This window comes from Caenorhabditis briggsae (assembly GCF_000004555.2).
Source record: "Caenorhabditis briggsae complete genome, chrX, whole genome shotgun sequence".
Lineage (NCBI taxonomy): Eukaryota > Metazoa > Nematoda > Chromadorea > Rhabditida > Rhabditidae > Caenorhabditis > Caenorhabditis briggsae.
In genome coordinates this window covers 15764870-15785676 of record NC_013491.2, presented here as the reverse complement: position 1 = coordinate 15785676, position 20807 = coordinate 15764870, and the positions used below count along the sequence as shown (strand labels likewise).

Sequence of the window (20807 nt, the reverse complement as noted above, 5' to 3'; positions counted from 1 at the left end):
ATCTGCGCTCAGGGGGAATCGAACCCCCGTCCAATGCTTGGAAGGCATCCATGCTGACCATTACACCACGAACGCGCATATTTAGTTTTCCAATTATTGAGATTTATCTATCCCGATTTCTCCGTCTCTTTTGAATTCAGACGTAGGACAATCAGGTTTCGGAGGGATTCGTAAACATCACTGTTTCTTTATATAATCGCACTTCTTTATTTCCGTTATAATGTGGAGACTAAACATGCCCGTTCGTGGTGTAATGGTCAGCATGGATGCCTTCCAAGCATTCGACGGGGGGTTCGATTCTCTCCGAACGCAGATTTCTGTTTTTAGATTTTTGTTATCATTCTTAAAATCAGAATTTTAAAAAAATTAAGAATTGAGAAACAAAGGAATTCAGATTCGAATTTCGGAATTTTAAAAATTCGTTTATTTGGAAGTTCAGAACTTCGAGGAATTTTGAAAATTAGGGAAACTCGTGAAATTTGGAAATTAGAAAATTCTGAGATCTTGAAGCTAGAAAAATTGAAACTTTTGAATTCATTGAATTTGAAGCAATATAAATTCGGAAAATATAAATTTTCAAAAAATTCGAATTTTAAAAGTTTAGTGATTTTGAAGGTTCAAAAATTTGAAATTTTCAAATTAACAGAATTTAGAAATTTCTAAATTTTGGAAAGCTTGAATTTGGATATTGTATATTTAGAACTGAAATAAGGGAAAACAAATATTTCGAATTTTGCTACTTCAAAAATGCTATGGACCTATATCATGAAAAAAAGAGTTTCAAAAATATATGTTTCTTCAATTTTTCGCATTTTTCCAATTGCTTTTCATTATTTTCTAAAATAATGTTGAATAAGGCACAATAATTTTAGAAAATTTTGAAATTCGACTGTAAAATACAGCCGGCGAGAGCCAGGAGTTCGAACCCCGGCAGGAGCGTACACCGGCGTGTTTACAAACTTTAAAACTGGTCCAGCTTCTCAAATAGTAAACGTTTGAAAAAAAATACTGCGTTCGGGGGGAATCGAACCCCCGTCGAATGCTTGGAAGGCATCCATGCTGACCATTACACCACGAACGCGTGTTATTAGTTTTCCAGATAGTTGGAATTAATCTATACCGATCTCTATGTCTCTTTCGGAACGACTTCTCGGTCTCTTGTCAAACGCGGAAGTAGGGAAATCAGGTTTCGGAGCGATTCTTGGACATCACTGTCAGTCCATGTAATCGTTTCGTTTTATTTCCGTTACAATGTAAAGAGTGAACATGCGCGTTCGTGGTGTAATGGTCAGCATGGATGCCTTCCAAGCATTCGACGGGGGTTCGATTCCCCCCGAACGCATAATTTTTTAGCTTTTGGTTGGAGAGAAGCTGGAACCGTGTAATTTGGATCCGCTTTGAGAAAAAGGATACATTGCAATAAACATGAATTGAGGATGTAGAAAGACAATGTATACCTAGAAAACTGTAAATGGCAAGAGATCAAATGTACGCCGGTAGAAAAGCGAGATCAGTAGACAAAAATAATTCTCTGGGTTTTCTCAGTTTTACTCTTCAATTCACCAATAATTACTGAAATGAAAACCAGAGAGGGGTGTGGAAATTTCATCAAAGGTCGATTAGAAAAAACTCAAAGTACTGTAGCTGACAGAAATTATCAGTACTTCCTTCAATAGAAGTCCATTCGTACTATGCCCATTCGAGCTCAATTATCTTGATTCCTGTGAAACATATCGAAGATTTGTCAATTTATGAAATTTTGGTGATATTTTGACAAATAGTTTGTCAGTCAAATTAAGGACTGTTTTTCTTTCAATGATAACAACCAATTTTGGCATCCTGAAAAATGTTCCGGAATTTTTGCGGTAACCTGAAAAGTTTGATATCTCATAAATATCACTAAGAACAGAGACTTGTATTAGCACTGACTTTATTTGCTTCAACTGTATTCTGTCGGCTTAATTTTTTAAATAACATTTTGGGGAAGAGATACAGAATGAAAACATTCAAAGGCTTCTTGAAAGTATTATCATAGTTGAATTTAGAAGAGAAGTGAAATTTCAGCGGATCCGAGATAGTTACATAAAAACCGTAAAGCTGTGGGAACGTCAATGTGGAATTACAAAGTAATCAGGCCCGCTGTATGAGAAAAAACGACGATATCATTGACATGGAAGAAAATGAGGACAAGAAGTGAAAGATCAGAATAAAAAGAATGGGAATTTCCAGTTAATGGCATAAAGGTATGGGAAAAATGGGTGAGCTGCATCGCTAGAGTAGTCGAAGCCATCGTCGGCATCGAGAAGCGGCATGACAATGGCGTGACGATTTGTCGCTCTCAAGATGGCCATTTTTCCGAGCTCTTCCTCATGAATTCTGAAAAATTGTTTGTGTTGAAAATAATTTCGAAGCAAAGAAACTACCTTTCGATGCGAGTTTCCATTGCATCTTTGATGTTGAACTTCTCCAAGTGGCAACACAAGCTTCTGAGTTCATCAAGAAACTTGAACTTCTTTGGGAAGTGATGAGTATCAAAGTGGTTCCTCATATATTGTGAAAGGACATCATACTTACTTTCGTTGAATTCCGAAAGGAATCCCGATACCATTCCTCTGAAATATTCATATTATTTTAAACTACTGCGAAAAAGGTAAATTATTTTCTTTGAATTTGAACAACTCTGAAACCAAAAAAAAAAGATGCAAACTAACTCGAGAAGTTTTTCAAGATCCTGTCCATCTCGTGAATCCACGAATCCCTTTGTCTTCAGATGGGCATATTTCAGAAATCCTCCTCCACGAATCATGTTCGGTTCCACGGTGTCGATTCTTCTGCTTTTTACATCCGAGACAGCCTGAAAGTTTGGAAAAACTCATTAGAAATATATTGTCTATAACTACCTTTCTCAGATCTTTGTATGACGAGGAGATTCTCGAAGGGAGATACTCCTTTTTCTCGTCGTCCGAACCAGTTGGTTCTGCATCTTCGGCTTTCTGGTTGCTTCCAATTGCGATTGGCACATGATTTTCTTTTTCTGATTTCTTCTCTTTTGTGACGCAGTTCTTTTTGGCGAAGTTGGTCAAATCAATCTCGATGGAGTCGGAGAAGAAGATGAACTCTCGGGGAATTGAGAGCACAAACTTCAACTCAACGTGGCGCCCTTCTTCATTTCGAAGCGCGAATAGAGACCAGTAATTGGTTCTCACATTTTGCTCGATCTGGAAATAAAGTTCGTTAAACTGTGCTAAACGCATTTGTTTTTTTCTCACTCGAATCGCTTTTTGGAGATAAGACATCGGGTCGCGGACTGCGTGGCTCAGCTCTTGGATAAGCTCAAGAACAGCTTTCATAATGAAAGCAAATATTGTTCGAGCTGACTTGTAGGTGTTCGACAAGCTGACTGGAATGGAAATGTCAATGTCGGAGTACGAACATCGAGGGTTAAGGACGTATGACGCTCCGCCTCCCACGAGAAACGCATTTTCGGCTGGTATCTCGTATTGGCTGTAAATAGTTAGGGTGTGATGAGAAATGCTACTGTAGCAATAGTTTTTTTTTCATTTCAAAAAATTGAATTTAATTTTCAATTTGCGTTTATTGAGAATTCGAAAAGTTCCGAAATGTCGAACATTTGAATTTCAAAAGTTCTGCAAAATTCGAGAAACAAAAACTCCGATTATCGAAAAATCGAATATTTGGAAAAATCGAGTTTGAAAATTTTCGAATTGTTCGAAATTCCAATATTGAAAAACTTGGAATAATCCGAATTTTCTGAATTTTGATTACTCCTCGAAAGTTTGAAATATTCTAAAAATTTAAAATTCCGATTTTTGAATTGTCAGAAAATTTCGCAATTCTGAATTCCCGATTCTGGAAAAGTCGGAACATTTTAAACTTCTGAAGTTCTGGTATTCAAAAATACGGACATCTGAAAATTCCATATTTCAGAAATTTATAAAATTCTCAAAATTCGATAGTTGAAATCTTGCAATTGTTTCAAATTTTGTTCCATTTTGCTCAAAAATTTGAATTTTTCTAAAGTTCTGAAAATCTACTTTTCCAAAAATTGAAATATTCTAAAACTCTTAATTTTATTTTAGATCATTGAAAGTTTGAAAAATACCGAAATGCCGATTTTCCGAAAAAATTTAGGGGCTTCTCTAATTTCAAAATTCTAGTTTTTGAAAAAAAAACAACAGGAAATTCCGAAATTTCATGTCTGAAATTTTCCGAATGTTCGAAAATTTCGATTTTCCGAATGTTCGAAAATTTCGATTTTCCAAAAAAATTTTGAAATTCGGAAGATTTTTAAAATTTTAAAATCAGACTATTGAAATTTGCAAACGATCTGGAATCTTTCTAGATTTCGATTAATGGCAAAAAAAAACGGAATAATCCGGGGTTCCAACTTTGGAATATTTTGTGTTATTCGAATTTTCAAGAATTGTATTCTCCAAAATTTGGACTGTATTGGTCTCAGTTCTATTTTTGTTTAAAATTTCGAAATCATGAACTTGTTAAATGTAACTTACTTCAACTTTCCAAACAGTTTCTGAAGGAGAATCTTGAGATCCACCCGGATGACACCGTTATCTGGGTTTTTCGAATGCAATTCGACCATACCCATCACTTTATTGAGACGTTTGTTCTGAAAATCTTTCCGTCAGTCGTGGGGACTTAGAACCGTGTATTTCAGTTATAGGAAGTTATTTGAATCTGGTTTTTAACGGGTGGTATTTTCATTCTAGAAGAAAAAAAAAATTCAAAATCGCGGCACAAAATTCGAAAAAGAAGATAGATCTTGTTAATTACTTTTTCTACCTTGTCAAAAATGTTAACCCACCGTAAACACTCCTATCAAATGAGCCCTAATCTCAATCCAATGTATCTCTGTTTTTGTGAAAGATATAAGAAATTTATTAGATGACAATACAGTTTCATCTTATAATGAACATTTTGTTAATTAAACACTTTTGACTAATTTTCACAGAAAATGAGATATATAAGCTTGAACTTAGAGGCATGCTACATACAATTAGAGTATTTACGGTACGTTTGAACTGATGCCACACAATCTATTACCTTTGTTTTGAGTATCTAAAGATTTTGCAAAGATTAGGTCTAGAAAAAACGAGGGTACGATGAATTCGAACTTTCCCGAAATCGAACTGTCCCGAAAACGAACTCGTTCGAATTAGAACTGTCCCTTTATTGAACACGTCCAGAATAGAACAAGTACAGAATCAAACCGTTACAGATTCGAATTGTGCGGTGTCGAACTGTCCCGGATTGAAACTTTTTTGCAGCAGAGCGCGCTTGCATTACCTTTGAAATATTCAAGTTTTTTTCAGAAAAAAGCATTTTTACAACAAAGAAAACTTTTTTTTTTTCAATACAGCGAGGAAAAAACAATTTAAGAAGTAGAAAATATATGTAAAAAAAAAAGAAAAACTTGGATAATCGGCTTATTTTTACGGGGGGCCATTTCTGTAAGAATTGTTTATTCTCAAAACAAAAAAATAAACCCGCGAAACATCCAAAATTCTTTAAAAGAAGTTTTTCTGGAGAAAAAAAGAAAAATTTGTTAACAAAAATAATTGAGAAATAAAATTTATGCAAGCGCGCTCTGTTGCAAAAAAAGTTCCAATCCGGCCCAGTTCGACACCGCACAATTCGAATCTGTAACGGTTTGATTCTGTACTTGTTCTATTCTGGACGTGTTCAATAAAGGGACAGTTCTAATTCGAACGAGTTCGTTTTCGGGACAGTCCGATTTCGGGAAAGTTCGAATTCATCGTACCCTCGAAAAAACACTAGGGCATTAGAGCCCATTTTCAGACCATTTTATCATGGTGGCCTAAAAAAATCAGTTTGCAAAAGCTAGGCCCTCATTTCAGAATGACCTGGAAAGCACACCGGGGGAATGTCAGACCAATTTCAGGTTATCTTATCATGGTGGCCTAGAAAATTCAATTTGCAAAAATTAGGCCATCACTTCGAAATGACCTAGAAAATACACTAGGGGCATATCAGAACATTCCCAGGACATTTTATCATGGTGGCCTAGAAAAATCAGTTTGCAAAAGCTAGGCCCTCATTTCAAAATGACTTAGAAAGCACACCCGGGGAACGTCAGACCATTTTCAAGCCATTTTATCATGGTGGCCTAGAAAATTCAATTTGCAAAAGTTAGGCCATCACTTCGAATTGGCCTAGAAAACACACCTGGGCATGTCAGCCCTGTTTCAGGCAAATTTATCATGGTGGCCTAGAAATTTGACTTGCAAAAATAAGGTCGCCAGTTCAAAATAGCCTAGAAAACACACCAGGTACATGTCAGCCCATTCTCAGGCTACTTTATCATAGAGGCCTAGAAAATTCGGCTCTTTTCTAGTTTAGAAGTCAAAAAAAGTTTAGAGGTCCGAAAAAATTTAGAGGTCCCAAAAAAGTTTAGTGGTCCCAAGAAAAAATAGAGGTCCGAAATTCGAAAAACGCCCAGATGTTGGAATAATGTACAGGGTGGGGAATAAATATAGCGCCGCTTTCAAGACGGTGTAAAAAGGTCAAAGCAAAAGATTTTTTTCTGAAATTTAACCAAAATGTTCATTAAGAGACAACAAAAAAGATAGCATTAACAGTTTTCGAACCTTCCTCCCTTCGCTTTGATCACAGGTCGAAGTCTCTTCGGGTAGGAGTCGACTACGGCACGCAGGTAGTTGGCGTCTAATTTGTCCCATGCCGCGGTCAAGGCTTTCTTCAGGGCATCCAAATTGGGATAATTTTTTGTAGAGACTTGCTGGGTCAAATATCCTCACACCGCATAATCCATCGGATTGAGATCCGGACTGGAAGCTGGCCATTGATCCTTGGTGATGAAATCTGGAAAATTGGCTTGGCACCACTCCTGAGTGAGCTTTGCAGTGTGAGCAGGCGCTTTGTCCTGCTGGAATGTCCAATTGCCGTTGACGAAATGTGATTGGGACCAGGGCAGCACCTCCGATTTCAAAATCCGCTCAATATAGTATTCCTTGTTGATCTTGGCTCCTACATCGAAAAACAGCAGTGGCGTCTTACCATCTGAGCAAATTCCACCAAACACCATCACCGCGGCCGGGTGAGAAGTCTTGTTCAAGATTTTCCCTTTCCTATATGCACTATCATAATCGATTGCCAGAATTCGGTTGTTCTGGCCGTTCTTGTTAGCCTCAACAGTGAACAACTTCTCATCTGTGAACACTGTCCTTAGGTGCGTGCCAGTGAGCGTGCCTCGAAGGAGTTCTTTGGCTTTTTTCAGACGAAACTGCTTGTTGCGGTCCGTTAGGAAAGCGCCTTTTTGGATTCGATATGAGATCATATGGAGCTTGTTTCGGACAATAATTCTCATTGATTTGGGACTCATTCCAAACTCCGATGCCATCTTTCCCATGCTCAGGAGTCGTCACAGTCACCGGACGGCCGCTTCTTCTTATGTCCTTAAAAGTTCCTATCTTTCTGAATCGAACGAGTGTTCGATTGACCACCGATTTTCCGACTCCAAGTTTTTTAGAGATCTCCGAAGAAGTCATCCCGTTTTCCGCGCACTCCACAATAGCAGTGCGGAATGGAGAACCTGCCACCATTACCTTCAAAATTGAAATAATTGGCTGAAACTTTCAGAAATAGTTTAAAACAAAATAATGAATAAAAAAAAATAATAATGTGTGCACCACAGACCGTTTCACAGGCGCCAGAGCTTACGCAAAGTTGCGGCGCTATAATTATTCCCCACCCTGTACTAGAATTTGAACTGTGTGAGTTGTTTGAGTTTTGGGGTCTCATAGGATGATATGACTGCTCCTAACAATTTTAGCTCCAACTCTCTTGCATCTTGTTGATGAACCCCAATTTACATATGAGGAACATTTCGGCAATACGGTAATGACTCCATGATTATACTGTCTCTCAGGCTTAATAATTGTCAGAAGATATGCATTCCTAAGCCTATTAGAAGTATAAACTATATCATCAACAATTATTTTGCTATAAGACCTCAAAACTTTAATTTCTTACACAATTTAAATTCTAGTACGTTATTCCAGCATATGTGCATTTTTAAGTTTTGGGCCTTTATTTTTTCTTGGGACCTCTAACTTTTTTTGGGACCTCAATTTTATTTTGGGACCTTAAGTTTTTTTGGGACCTCTATTCTTTTTTAGGACCTCTAAACTAGAAAAGAGCCGAAAATTCAGTTTCCAAAAGTTAAGCCACCATTTCAAAATGACCTAAAAATTGAAGAACATTTTGTCAGTTGACAACTTTTCGATATCTTTTACAGAAAATCAGATACATATATAAGCTCAAAGTTAACAGTCTGAGGAGAATTCTATATGAGAGGTTACGGTAGCCAATAAAAATATCCATCTGAATTCCTTACCTCATACTTTCCAAGCTCCATTGATTGTGGTTGTTGGTCTGATGATGTTGGTCTTGATGAGCTGTACATCTTGACTGACGGAAGATCCTAAAAATCATAGATTTAAGAAAACACAAAGAAAATTTCTAAAAAAGTTTGAAGGTTCTCCCAGAAAGCAAAACAATCAACTAGTGCTTTATGTTTCTGCTGAAAATGACGTTGTCAACAGACTTTCAGACCAATAACATTAAGAACTGTGAATAGATATAAAAAAGAGCGGGGGATATAACGAATTGTCTAGCCTTTTCTCCTTTTACTAGGCCAACAAAAAAGGAAAAAAAAAGAGAGGTTCCTATAATAAATCAATGAAAATTAGAAAAGAGGGACACAGGAAACTATTCGTAAAAGATTTTACACTCTCTCAATGGTGACTGTATATCATCATAGTCATTCTTCTTTCCTCCAATGGTCGTCTTCCACCCTCCTCCACGAGCATTGTGGGAATGACTAATTTCCTCTGCTTCTGTATGTCTATGTGTTTTTCCAAACCATATCACTAATATCTTCTATTGGGAAAACAAAAGCTGGGAGGGACAATGAGAGACGCAGATATATTGAAAAAATGGTTTGAATGAGGGAACAGAGGGAATGGGAATGCCGACTTTTAGAGTACAAATGTGTCTAAATTTAGTTTTTCAACGAAATATGAGAAATTGATTTTCCTAGACTGACCCGGAAAGTACCCAAAAGAGAGGAACTGATGAAAAAGAGAAACACATAGAATTAACACCGCGTATTGTGATATCCACCCCCAAAAAATGTCGAAAAGTTCAGGAAGTCTAGGCGGGAACATAAATTATCCTCTTATCAACGACCGAAATCTCCAGTTCCACGCATTTTTTCATTGGGGATCAGAATTTATTTCTGTCGCTCTCTTGTTCGGATAAAATACAAAATTTTTGGGATTTATGAAGTAGTAAAAAGGCGAATGACTAATTGTTTCCAGAAAATACGAACAACATCACCGAAATTTCAGATAAGTGAATCGATTGATATTTTCGAAACTCCTTCAGAGAGGGGTGGAAGAATTTTCAGTTTTGAAAAAACTGAGAATACCAAAAGTGTATGGTCTCCCTTCCTTTCAAGATAAGTTGTGAAGCTATAAAAGACAATAAGTGTATCCTTACGATATGTTTTTGAGAATTTTACGTTTTTTGAAAAAAGAAGAGTCGAAAATCCAGGAAAGAAAGAGAAATGGAAAATTCGGTTGAAAAGTAGAGATAGAGAGGGAAAGGAAAAAAAAGAAAGATAACTGTTTCCTCTCTGTTTTGATGAAATCGAAATTTTTTGGGATTCCTGTCGGTAGATTTTGGGTGAAAAGCTAGTTACTCATTGTTTCTTGAATAGAAAACAATCACTGAGATCACTGAGTCACTGGAAATATGAGAAAAAAAAGTCGATTGAATTTTTTTTAATTTGAGCAAGGGATGGAGAAAATTTCCATTTTGAAACACTGAAAATCCCAAAAATGGAAAATCTTTCTACCCCTCAAGATAAGTTGTGACACTGTAAAAGACAATTAATCAGTATATCTTTTCGACATGTCTTCAAGAAATTTGCAAGGAATTTCGAGCTCTCTAGGCCACCGCCTTTTCTAGTCTAGAAATGGCCTATCATGAAAGTGTTGTGTTTTCTAGGCCATTTTGGCATGTTGACCTAACTTTTCCAAGTTGAGTTTTCTGGGTCATCAAGTTAAAATAATATAGAAGTCACACCAGAATAATATCAGACCATTTATGGGTCATTTCTAAATGGTGACCTAGAAAACCATGCCATGTTATCATGATGGCCTAGTATTATAAATTCTACTTGCACAAGTCAGCACTCCACCTTAAAATGACCTAGAAAACACCCTTGGGCATCTCAGACCACTCCCACGACATTTTATCATGGTGGCCTCGAAAATTCGACTTGGAAAAGTAAGACCATCACTTCAAAATGACATAGAAAACACACCTGGGGCATGTCAGCCTATTAAGAAGCGAGTTTATTATGATGGTCTAGAAAATTCGGTACGCAAAAGTTAGGCCACCATGTCTAAATGACTTAGAAAACACACCAGGGCCATGCTAGACCATTAAAAACTGAAAAACTAAAAAAAACGTTAAGGCTAACACAACAAGAACTATATTGTTTTTCTGAGTATCTAAAATTTGTTTTTTTTCAACTGAACACAAATAAAATGAATACTTTCCAATGGTAGCTTTTCCTAATACTGGAGGTACTGTAGGGGTACTGGAGCTAAGGAAAGGAAAAAGAGTGACTAAGGTCAGGGAGGGAAAAAAGTCATTTATGTGGATGAATCATCGGAAAGACTGATCACGCGCGTAAGCCAAAGCCTTGTGGAAGAATCGATTGAAACATGAGAATTCTGGGGACAGGAGACTGAGGATTACATAATACAAGTTCGAGTGTTACAAGGAATTCCATTTTTCGGAAACTTTCACTTCTCAAAGTTTGATAAAATTATTTTTTGAAACACTGACAAAAGAGCCTCAACATTCTGTAAATCCAGATTTTGATAAAAAGTTTCAGGGTATATGGAATAAAGCTTATCCAGAGACCCCGAGTACCGATGCACCATATTTTAAAACTACATTGTTGATTGAATGATAGGATAAATGCAATAGAAGGGGTATATATACTGTACACATGACAAGGAATTTAATAAAGACAGTGATTGAAGAGGATGTGAGGGGTGTATCAACACCAGAAGTATGCGATTTAGCCCGAAAGCAGAGTTCAAAGTTGAAGCAAGAGAGAGAGAGAGAGAGACAAAATGAGGAAGAAAATGAAAAAGAAAGAAAATTGCACCTCATCTGTTCTACACACAGCTAGACAGGCAAGCAGTATGTTATGCCCCCCTCTTTCTTACATTGTTCTCCTCAACCTTTCCCATATACATTAGTTTTTTGAAACTCATAAAAAATAATTTGTATGGTTACCTGAGAGCCGGAGGGTAGAGGGAAATGGATAAGTGTATATTTCCTTCTTTTTTTTGTTTCAATCAAAAAAAATGAATAAATGGATGTAGGGGGATATATACATTTATGGGTGTGGGGGATTGATATAATTGAAAATTTTGGGGTTGAGAAACAGAAAAAAATATGGCAGAAAAAAGAACGCGGGGACAAAAAGAGGAATGGAAAAGCCAAGCAGATTGGGATGCAATCTTTCTTTCTTTTTCTAAAGGGAATGTGCTGAAAATGTGTGTCGCCATTACTATTTTTGCTTCTTATAGGTGCGTGAGCATCCTTCCCCTCATTAGGTACCGATTTCTAGTCACGATTTACTACCAAGGATGTTCGGAATGGCATTTTCGGAATTTTCAGAAATTTCTCGGATAATTCCTGTTTTAAAAATCGAAATTTCGAATTTCGTTTCGGAATATTCTGATTTCGAAAATTTATATTTGAAATTTGAAAATTTTGGGATTTCGGTTTCGGAGAATTTTGGAATTTTCCCAAAACTGATGAAAATAAAAGAAAATCTCGAAAGCGTAAAAAATATGAAAAGTAACTCCGTTCGAGACCTGCCAGCAAATTTTTTGAGTGCGCCTTTGACATACCGTAGTCCAGAAATTTGTAACTCAAATACATTTTTCGGTAATATTCCGGTAGGAATTTTATTCCAAATATGAACCTTCTTGAATCAAATTTTTGTGAAAACAGTTGCCTGGAAACAGGAATTTGCCAGTCATCACTTTAATGATTATTGCTTTCTCCAGTGATTAACTGATTTCCGTCCTCGTCTCGTGATTTTAGAACAGTCTTCTGAAGATCATAAAAATAATTTGACAATAAAATGGATGACAGTTTTATTTCAGAACCTATCAGGAAGTCAAAAAAGAAAAAAAAACCTAAAAAATTATTAAAATTTCAAGGAACTTTTTTCAATTCCAAAGAAACCCTCCATGTATCATGTGCATCGTCATTGTCAAGAAACAGATTAATTGCCTGCAAAAATAGCCTCTGGATTGTGATGAGAACATCTATTCAGAAAAAAATAATGTGCATGAGGAGGAGTTTCTTGCACTCTCCTTATTTCACTTTGAGAAAGCAATAGATAGAGGATAAGCAAGACAAAGTAGCGGATAAAGGAGAGAAGATTATCCCGTTTCAAGAGAAAAGAGCAGCCAATTGAAGTCCTCGAAAAAGACTATTATAGAAGTCAGCTCTCCTCAGTCACGTTTCAGAGATGTGCAATAATATCTTCTTTATCATTTTTTTTTCAATGTTTTATCAGTAAGACCTTATAAAATGAGTATTCAATTGAAAATTAATTACCGTAAAATCTGTATTAGAAGGTCCCTTCAATAGAAGGGCCTTCGAGAGGCGCTTGGATAAACAGAAGGTCCTACTTCAAAATCTGTTGTTCAAAATCAAAAATTTCGGAACGCTTTCAGTATTAACTGTTTCGAAAGTTTGAAAATTACATAGAAAATTTTTGAAAAAACTTTTCTCTGCTCAAAAACATGCTCAATTTCAGTGAAATTGCCAATTTTTTTATATTTTGAACGAAAGTTCATCGTTTTTTAATGGAAATTTTGGAAAAAACTGACTGAAGAAATAGAAATGACTCTAATACAGGCATGTTCAGAATAGCCTTTTTGAAATTTTCTCGGAATATTCCGATTTTGAAATTTCGGAATTTTGCAAAATTCAAGTTTTAAAAAATTCTATTTTCATATCACAATAACGCCAAAAACTGGTGAAAGTTGATAGAAATCAGAATGTTCATAATTTTCGGAACATTGTTCCAAACGTCTCTGTTTTACTTTGTAATAGACGGGCCTCTTGGAGATATCACTGAACAATAGAAAGACCGGCTCTTCTAATACAGGTTTTACGGTAATATTCTTGAAAGACCCCCGTGACGAAATCAACTATTGATACTTATTTGTTATCCGCTAGAACTAGTCCCTTCTCCGCTCTCATTGTCGCCTGAGTCGCTCTCCAATGTTATTTCATCCAAGACCAATGGTACTTTTTCTGTAAAGTCATCAATTATTGATTATTAGGTTAATGGTTTTGATACCGAATTGAGTTTGAAACCGCAAACACTCGAAGCAGAACTCAGTGGAGAAAACCGTCTGGATTACACCGTTATTGTCCTTTCTCATCTGATTAATCAGAAGAGTAGTGCAGTAAACAGTTTTGGCATTTAGAAGTGACTGAAAAAGAATTTGTGTAACACGTTATATTCAAGATCAAAACTCACAGTTAGACTATCCAACAGCCTTGGGTTAGAAGTGATGCGGATATGAAATCTCACTTTACTCTTTGCCCATTCCTTTCCAGTACGAATACCCTTTGGATGATAGATGATATAGTTCCTTTCTTTGAACAATCTGTCATTGAATTCACGATTAGGATCAAAATTTGAGTTTGGTGGTCTGAAAAATATCTAAATATGTTGCAAAACTCAGCATAACAACCATACTTCATACAGTCGATGATGTTATCAAACCGTAAACTCAATTAATAATGTTCATTGTTGTTCAAGCCATATATCTTGAAAACGGGAGATGGATCCATCGCGGAGACTCTGTTTCCGCACAACTGTTGCCGAATTGGCTTGTAGCTGTTGTAGATGTCGTAGTTCTCCAGCATGACTGCGATTCCGGACTCCGTTTCCAGGAAACGGGACTGTCTCCCGTTGAACCACATGAAAATGTCTACAAGTTTTACAGAAAAAGCTAGGGGGAAGAAAATAACTTCCAACTCAGCTTTTTCCGTCTCCCCGTTCCCAAGCTATAATTCGATTATCAAAAAACGGAAAATCAACACACTCGGGGTCTCGCATCATTTTATGATCGAGATTTTATGAGGATGGGATTCTGTAGAACTGAAAATACAGCATCCCTGGGGTCCAACTCAGAATTTTTCAAAGTTTTCATTTGAATGAATTCCATAAGTAGTTACAAAAATTTGTAAAAGGTGTGAGCGACTTACATTAATTTCTAAAAATCCGATTTGTCCCTTTTCACTAGAATTTTACGACATTAAGACATTTCCGTAGTAGCTCCAACCTTCATTTTTCATTATTTGAAACAACTAATCAGAAACAAAAACGATGCAAAGTCGCAGATGAATTGAATTGCAAATTTATACACTTCCAGATTGTCCCTTTTTTGGCTTTTACACTCAATGTTTTCTATTTTGGACGTTTAACTATTTTTCCGTTTGAAAATCTGAAGCCATATGTTAAGAAATGAGTTATAATTGTTTGAATAAATTGAAAATTTTCCCGTTTTCCTAATCACTAATTTTTCCTAGTAAGCAGTGCTATTATCAATACCGTAAACCTGGAAATAGAAGGGCTCCAGTACTACTAAATTTGAGCTCAATCATCTCGATTCCCATGAAAGATATCCAAAATGTGTCAACTGGTAAAATGTTTATGATATCATGAAAAAAAATTCATCGGTTGACAACATTTTCATATCTTTGACAGGCACCGAGAAAATTTAACTCAAAGTTGGAAATTAGAAAACCCCTTCGATTACATGTTATACAGTTTATCCTTCTTTTTATCGGATCAACACTTTAGAAACAAATATGACTTTTCTTCAATTATTTATCTCTATTCTACTTCTTTCCTCAACATCATTTCTCCAGATGAATCAATCCCATCAAACCTTGGTGCGGCTCATTCAGTCATCTCATGTGAAACTCGACGAACTCATCGAAGCATTTGACAATCTTCGCCTTATTGCTATCAACATTAACTTTGCAAGAGTTTTGGAGGAGTATAGAGTCGAAATGGCTGAAAATATGGATCCTAACGAGTTTGGCGAGGTGAATGAAGAAGAGGATGATGTCAGTGAAAGTGAACCAGTTCCAAAAAGACCAAAACTTCAAGTGAGTGAACTCTTATTTATCTAGCTGGCGGAGCAATATTGATAACTGACGTTTGAGATACTTGAGGTAAATATCGACTTATAACTATTGCTAAATTTCAGGAGAATTCAAACTGAGCCATCTTGAGTTGTTTGAAACCCTGGACAGTCTTCGTAACACATGTTTCTTGTCGGTTCTTCTAGTTGTCTTCAGTCGACATCTTGGTTAAATAACTTTTCCTCATTAATTTATCTTTTAGTCGTCACTCTCACAATAAAATTTTTCGAACACAAGGTTTTATTGTGACAAGATTATGGAGAAACTGAGAAGTTATATGAGAAGTTTTCTTTTTTCGAAAAAGACAAGTGAGATACAAAAAAATCAATTAGGAAATGCGTTTTTGACAAGAATTGTACAGTAACCCGGGGTTGATACGTGTTGAGCTGGGTCTGAAAAAGGAAATGTCAGATACCGAGAATATTGAAAATGCGAATCTCACCTTTCACTGGCTAAACACGCCTTCTTCTTTCATAGTCTAGCTGGAGTTTGACTTCTCTTGGCATGGGAGCGTTTCAAGATGTTAGGGATGCGGTATGGTCTTCTGAGAGCTGCAAATATCGGGTTTAGAGTACTTTAAAAGATTTTTTGAGTTAAACAATCACCTTCTACTGGAGCTGCAGTTGATTCAACAGAAGATGACCCAACAGAAGAAGTGGTTGGAGCAGACTGCTGTTCAACGAAAATTCTGAGACGCTTGGAAGCAGGTTCTTCTGAGGTAGTCGCATTAGTAGCCTGGAATTTTCTGCGTTTCGGGATTTTTTAGATTCATTCTATAAAAAAGGCGTTGGATTTTCCGTATTTTATAACAAAACTATTTGATTTTATTTGGCGATTTGTCGGATATTTGCAAAACAAACCAGCTCAAAATCGATAAATGTTGTAGAAAAATTCTATAGGCAGAAAAGAGCTGTGAAGATACATGCTCCTTTAAATACGCCTTACAAATTTTCCTGACATACCTAAGCGTCGCTCACCCTTGAATATTTGGCGACAACGCGCATTGAAATTAGAAAAAAAATACTGTGCATCTTTGTGTCTTCCTACAACATAAAGTAGTAATTTCTGATCCAAATCTAGGTTTCTAGTGGGAAAAAGATTAGTTACAGTATATTTTTGCCTCTACTAGTTGTATTTTTTGAAGAATTCCTTCCTAATTCAAATCTGAAGAACATTTGCTAAAAAAGTGATTCTATATGCTACTATCTATTATCTATTAAGGGTTAGATCCAACAAGCACGTTATACTGAATCTGAATTGTATTATCGTACTGCTTTTTCACTACTCAAGATCCATTCGAAATCAAGTTTCAGATATTTCTAATCTCTGACCTGAGTCTCCGATGGGTCCACGGGAAGCAACCGACGTCGTCTGATGAGGTAGTCCCGGTGTTGTCTCAGAATCTTCTGAAGACTAATCGTGAACTTGGTGTTGGTTGTGCGGTAGTGAAGGTTTTGACATCGGTTGTTGATCGCATTTGTTCTTTTTTCGATAGCAAGCTTGAAGAGGCCATAAAGTGTACAATCAGAAAGCTCTTCGAATGGAGAATATGGCATTTTTGACCTGTAAATATACTTTTGATAAGAATCAACTCTCTGACTACAGTAGAAAAAGCGGAAAGCACAACAAATGAAAGATATCTGAGAAGAGATTTAATATATAACTCACTTCCTGAAGATAGAAGGAGGAGCAGAGAAAAAACTCAAGTTTCAAAAAAAAAAACTGAGGCATTATTTTTTTTCCACCTATTTTACCAGATTACATTAAAATACAAAAAATACAATCGGGAAGCTATTCTCGAAAGAAAATGTGACTTGTCACCGAACCACAATCCGCCAACTGCTACTTATGCGAATAGATAAAATCGTTTGGGGGTAGGAGGGGGAAGGAGGAGAAAAAGAAGAAAAGAAGAATACGTGAAGTATAAAGATCTGAAGATAAGATATCGTGGGGGGAATGGGAGAATAATTCCATGTTTGATTTATGGAAACGAAGATGAACGACTCTGCTATACTGAAGAAGATAAGAAGGTCATCCAAAAATCTACATTGCTTCTTCTCAAGGTGATTATTTGAGAAAAATAAGAGTAACTTTAAGTTTTCCAATGCAAGTCACGAGGTGTTTTTGTTTCTGTAAACATCAGAGACTACTGGTGTACACTACAAACGTACGGGTTCAGGTAAACGTTGATAAACATTACTGATAAGAAAGAAGAAATAGAACGCACGTACAAACATTAGAGAAAGTTCGAGAAAACCGAATTTTTGTGGTCTTAATAGTTCTTCTTTCCGCTGCCGCTCTTGCACCAATTATATGGATCACAAAAAGAAAAGAAATTCCGCCTCGCGCAATAATCCCTTCCTCTTTGAAGATTGATGACGTATAGGATAATGGCCCGACAAAAAATGATTCGGCTCGATTGCTGTGGCTCAAAAAACAGTACCAACTATTAGATTAGATATCCATCAGCCTGAATCGGAAAATGTTTTGTCGTCGCTCATCCCACCTTCGAGATAAGATAACAAGATGAATTTATGGATAATCAAAAACTGATTGGAACAATAGAAGTCCTATGATGTTAGATTGGAAATTAAGATAGCATGAGAGTTTGTGTTTGAGCGTTTTTTTCCTAGATTTTAGAAGTTGGGACTTTGGCCAATAATAAAAAAAACAAAAAAAAACAAATTCGAAAAAAAACCAAAATTCCCGAAAAATGCAGTTTAAAAATAACAATTAAAGATGCCCAGAAAGGATTTTGCAGTGAGAAACTGAAGATTTGCAGTAAGAAACTTATTGAACGGGGCCTGACAGCATTTTTTTCAAGTGGCCGACTGGTGTTTTATTTATTTTTTTTGTTTGCGATAAACGTGAAACAAAATCTGGAAAAATTGTCTGAGAAAGAGAGCGCAAAGCTGACGTGGCCTAGATTTCGCACTTCACATACTCGTCCCTCACAATAATCACAATAATTTTAGAAAAATAGATAACGCTTAAAAACATTCATGCAATACAATTTATTGGTCAGAGTCTCACTTTAAATATCAGAACTTGCCACCACCTTATCACAAATTTTCGAACAATGCCTCGGTTTCTCACTAGTCAAGGTGAGAAAAGACTATAGCAGAAAGTTGAACATAAGCCCATATCCCCCGTCAACTGCCACCTACGAGAGCAGATAAGATGGATGACAACAGAAGAGGCGAGAAGAGAAGGTGGAGAAGTGGGAGAGGTTGACGGATAGATGGATTGAAATTGAGAAGCAAAAGGAGGAGAAGAAAATCGAATAGCATAAAGAAGAATTGGTTCACGGGCAAGTGTAAAACTGATAAGGGAGTGTCAGTTGATCATTTTTGCGTTTTTCCACAAAAATCTCCCTATTTGGACCCATTAATTTTTCCGCGATGAATGATTGGTAATAAAATCGCAAAGCAAACCGGGTTAAGAAGAATTACGACAATTACCGATTCCGCTAGAAGACGATGTAAAAAGAAAAAAAAAACATCTCAAGGAATTGTTCATATTCGTTTAGTGTTACCGTTAACTGAAAGAATAAGAAGGAATCAAAAAACTAAGGGATCAAAAGAAAAAAAGAATAAATATATATTTCCAAAAAAAGTTTTCAAAAATCCAGTAAAAAAAGACAACAGGTATCCCAAAAAAAGAAAAAAAACATACCACAGACCGTCAACCCTCCTAAATTCAAATGAAACTAGATTGCCGCGCAATTGAAATAGTGTGGAGAGCGAGGAGAGTCAAAAGATGGGTAAACGGATGGTAGGGGAGGGACAGAGGTTATTGAAGGTCGACAAAGGTACATTTGAATAGGCAATTGGTTTTTCTACAACGCAATGACAGAAAAAGATCACTATTGTGGTGATGCTCAAAAAATTAAACAAAAAAACCGAAGAGACTGAAAAAAACTTCAACTTCAAAAAAAAAAATAAAAATTCGTAAATGAAAGAGTAGGAAAATTTTTTCGAAATTTTTGACAGATTTATCAAACTGAAACTGCACGTAAGCGGATTATGCGATTGGAAACACTTCTCACACATAATGAAAAACCGAAAAAAAATAGAAAAGGAAAGACGTACTCATAACCTGGCAGGAGTTTGCCGAGAAAGACAATAATGACCCCTCCGAACGGGTCAAGTGACCCCTGCGTCCCCTCTCTCTAAGCAAATACCTAATTACCAATAACTCCCGTTTGAAATAGCAACTGGTCATAGGAAAACGAGGAATACGAGAAGAGAAAGAACTAAATATAAATTCTCACCAAAGAAAAAAAATGAATAAATACTAAAAAATGATTAGTTTTTCATCATATAAAAACGCTCCGATCAAGATCAAATGAATTATACATATTCATTCGGAAGTTTGATTATTTATATTGGCTATTTTTTTTTCACATTGAGATAATCCGGATATTAGAATATTTCACATAGAGCCTCCGCATTCATCTTCAGTTTTTGAAATAACTTGTCAATTATTCATGTAGTTCTCCTGACCAGGAAACCCTAATTTTTCCCAACCATCCTAGAGATGCCACCAAGTACATTTTCTGAATTTCGAAAATCCTTGTTAAAAAAAGCAGGCTGGAACATTCGAAAAAATATTGAAATTAAAGGTTCAAATTTAAATGATCGCCATGAAACGATGGTATTCCCAATTTTTGAATTGACACTCTCTGACAGCGAGCAAAGGGCAATGTCGACCAACACAAAGTCGTTTGTAGGGTTTGCATTTGAGTGCATAAAATAGCGGACCCCCGCCTCCCGCCCGAGACTTACAAGGGAACCTTTTGAGTGAAGGTAGGAGTCAGCAGAAACCACCTACATAGATCGAAAGAACATGGTAGAAAACCTATATCAATCCGTTTTCGAAGTCTGCTTACGAGACCTTTGAAGTGCTGAAATTTAAGCTTCAGTGCCGAAAAATCTCTTTTCACTGTAAAATCGGCAATTTTCAAATCTAATTTCCTGCACTCCTAGGAGGCTTTTGGACTTGAAACTTATTGTATTATACTTGAAATTATGTGAAATTACATATTTCAGACATTTTCTGAAAAAATCTATTTTCGGAAAAGTTTTGGGATGTTTGAAAATTTTCCTATATTTTCGGTGAGAGCAAGTTTCCGAGTTTTGACAATTTTTTTAGAAAATGTCTGAAATATGAAATTCCACATTAATTTAATTCCTAATTTCATAATTTCAAGTATAATACACTAAGTTTCAAGTCCTAAAACCTCCTAGGAGTGGAGAAAATTAAATTTGAAAATTGCCGATTTTACACTGAAAATGGGATTTTTTGGTACTGAATCTGAAATTTCAGCAGTTCAAAGGTCTCGTAAGCAGCCTTTGAAAACGGATTCATAGGATTTTGACCATATTCTTTCGATCTACAGTACCGTGCAATAAGATATACAATTCGTGTTTTCAACTGTAAATTTCTTCAAAATA

General features: G+C 36.2%; 4 protein-coding genes and 4 non-coding genes across 8 annotated transcripts; 3 read left to right on the top strand and 5 right to left on the bottom strand.

The window, feature by feature from the left end:
* Positions 1-3: 3 nt before the first annotated feature.
* CBG28898 lies at positions 4-75 on the bottom strand. Its single transcript has one exon. It is a non-coding gene (tRNA).
* A 164-nt stretch (positions 76-239) lies between these two features.
* On the top strand, positions 240-312 carry CBG28445. Its single transcript has one exon. It is a non-coding gene (tRNA).
* Positions 313-1009: 697 nt separating this feature from the next.
* On the bottom strand, positions 1010-1081 carry CBG28407. The gene has a single exon. It is a non-coding gene (tRNA).
* A 189-nt stretch (positions 1082-1270) lies between these two features.
* Positions 1271-1342, top strand: CBG28934. The gene has a single exon. It is a non-coding gene (tRNA).
* Positions 1343-2201: 859 nt separating this feature from the next.
* On the bottom strand, positions 2202-8482 carry CBG15467 (the record flags this gene model as incomplete). The annotated part of the gene is made up of 7 exons (XM_045240283.1): positions 2202-2376; positions 2424-2612; positions 2712-2854; positions 2901-3218; positions 3270-3504; positions 4533-4648; positions 8414-8482. 7 exons carry the CDS (start codon positions 8480-8482, stop codon positions 2202-2204), a joined length of 1245 nt encoding a protein of 414 aa, XP_045095731.1.
* Positions 8483-13354: 4872 nt separating this feature from the next.
* On the bottom strand, positions 13355-14121 carry CBG27978 (the record flags this gene model as incomplete). Its single annotated transcript, XM_045240282.1, has 4 exons — positions 13355-13443; positions 13490-13625; positions 13673-13847; positions 14012-14121. The coding sequence occupies 4 exons, from the start codon at positions 14119-14121 to the stop codon at positions 13355-13357; spliced, it is 510 nt and encodes a 169-aa protein (XP_045099710.1).
* Positions 14122-15072: 951 nt separating this feature from the next.
* CBG27977 lies at positions 15073-15431 on the top strand (the record flags this gene model as incomplete). Its single annotated transcript, XM_045240281.1, has 2 exons — positions 15073-15315; positions 15417-15431. 2 exons carry the CDS (start codon positions 15073-15075, stop codon positions 15429-15431), a joined length of 258 nt encoding a protein of 85 aa, XP_045099709.1.
* Positions 15432-15675: 244 nt separating this feature from the next.
* Positions 15676-16907, bottom strand: CBG15471 (the record flags this gene model as incomplete). Its single annotated transcript, XM_002645347.1, has 3 exons — positions 15676-15743; positions 15957-16086; positions 16683-16907. 3 exons carry the CDS (start codon positions 16905-16907, stop codon positions 15676-15678), a joined length of 423 nt encoding a protein of 140 aa, XP_002645393.1.
* Between the last annotated feature and the right edge of the window lie 3900 nt (positions 16908-20807).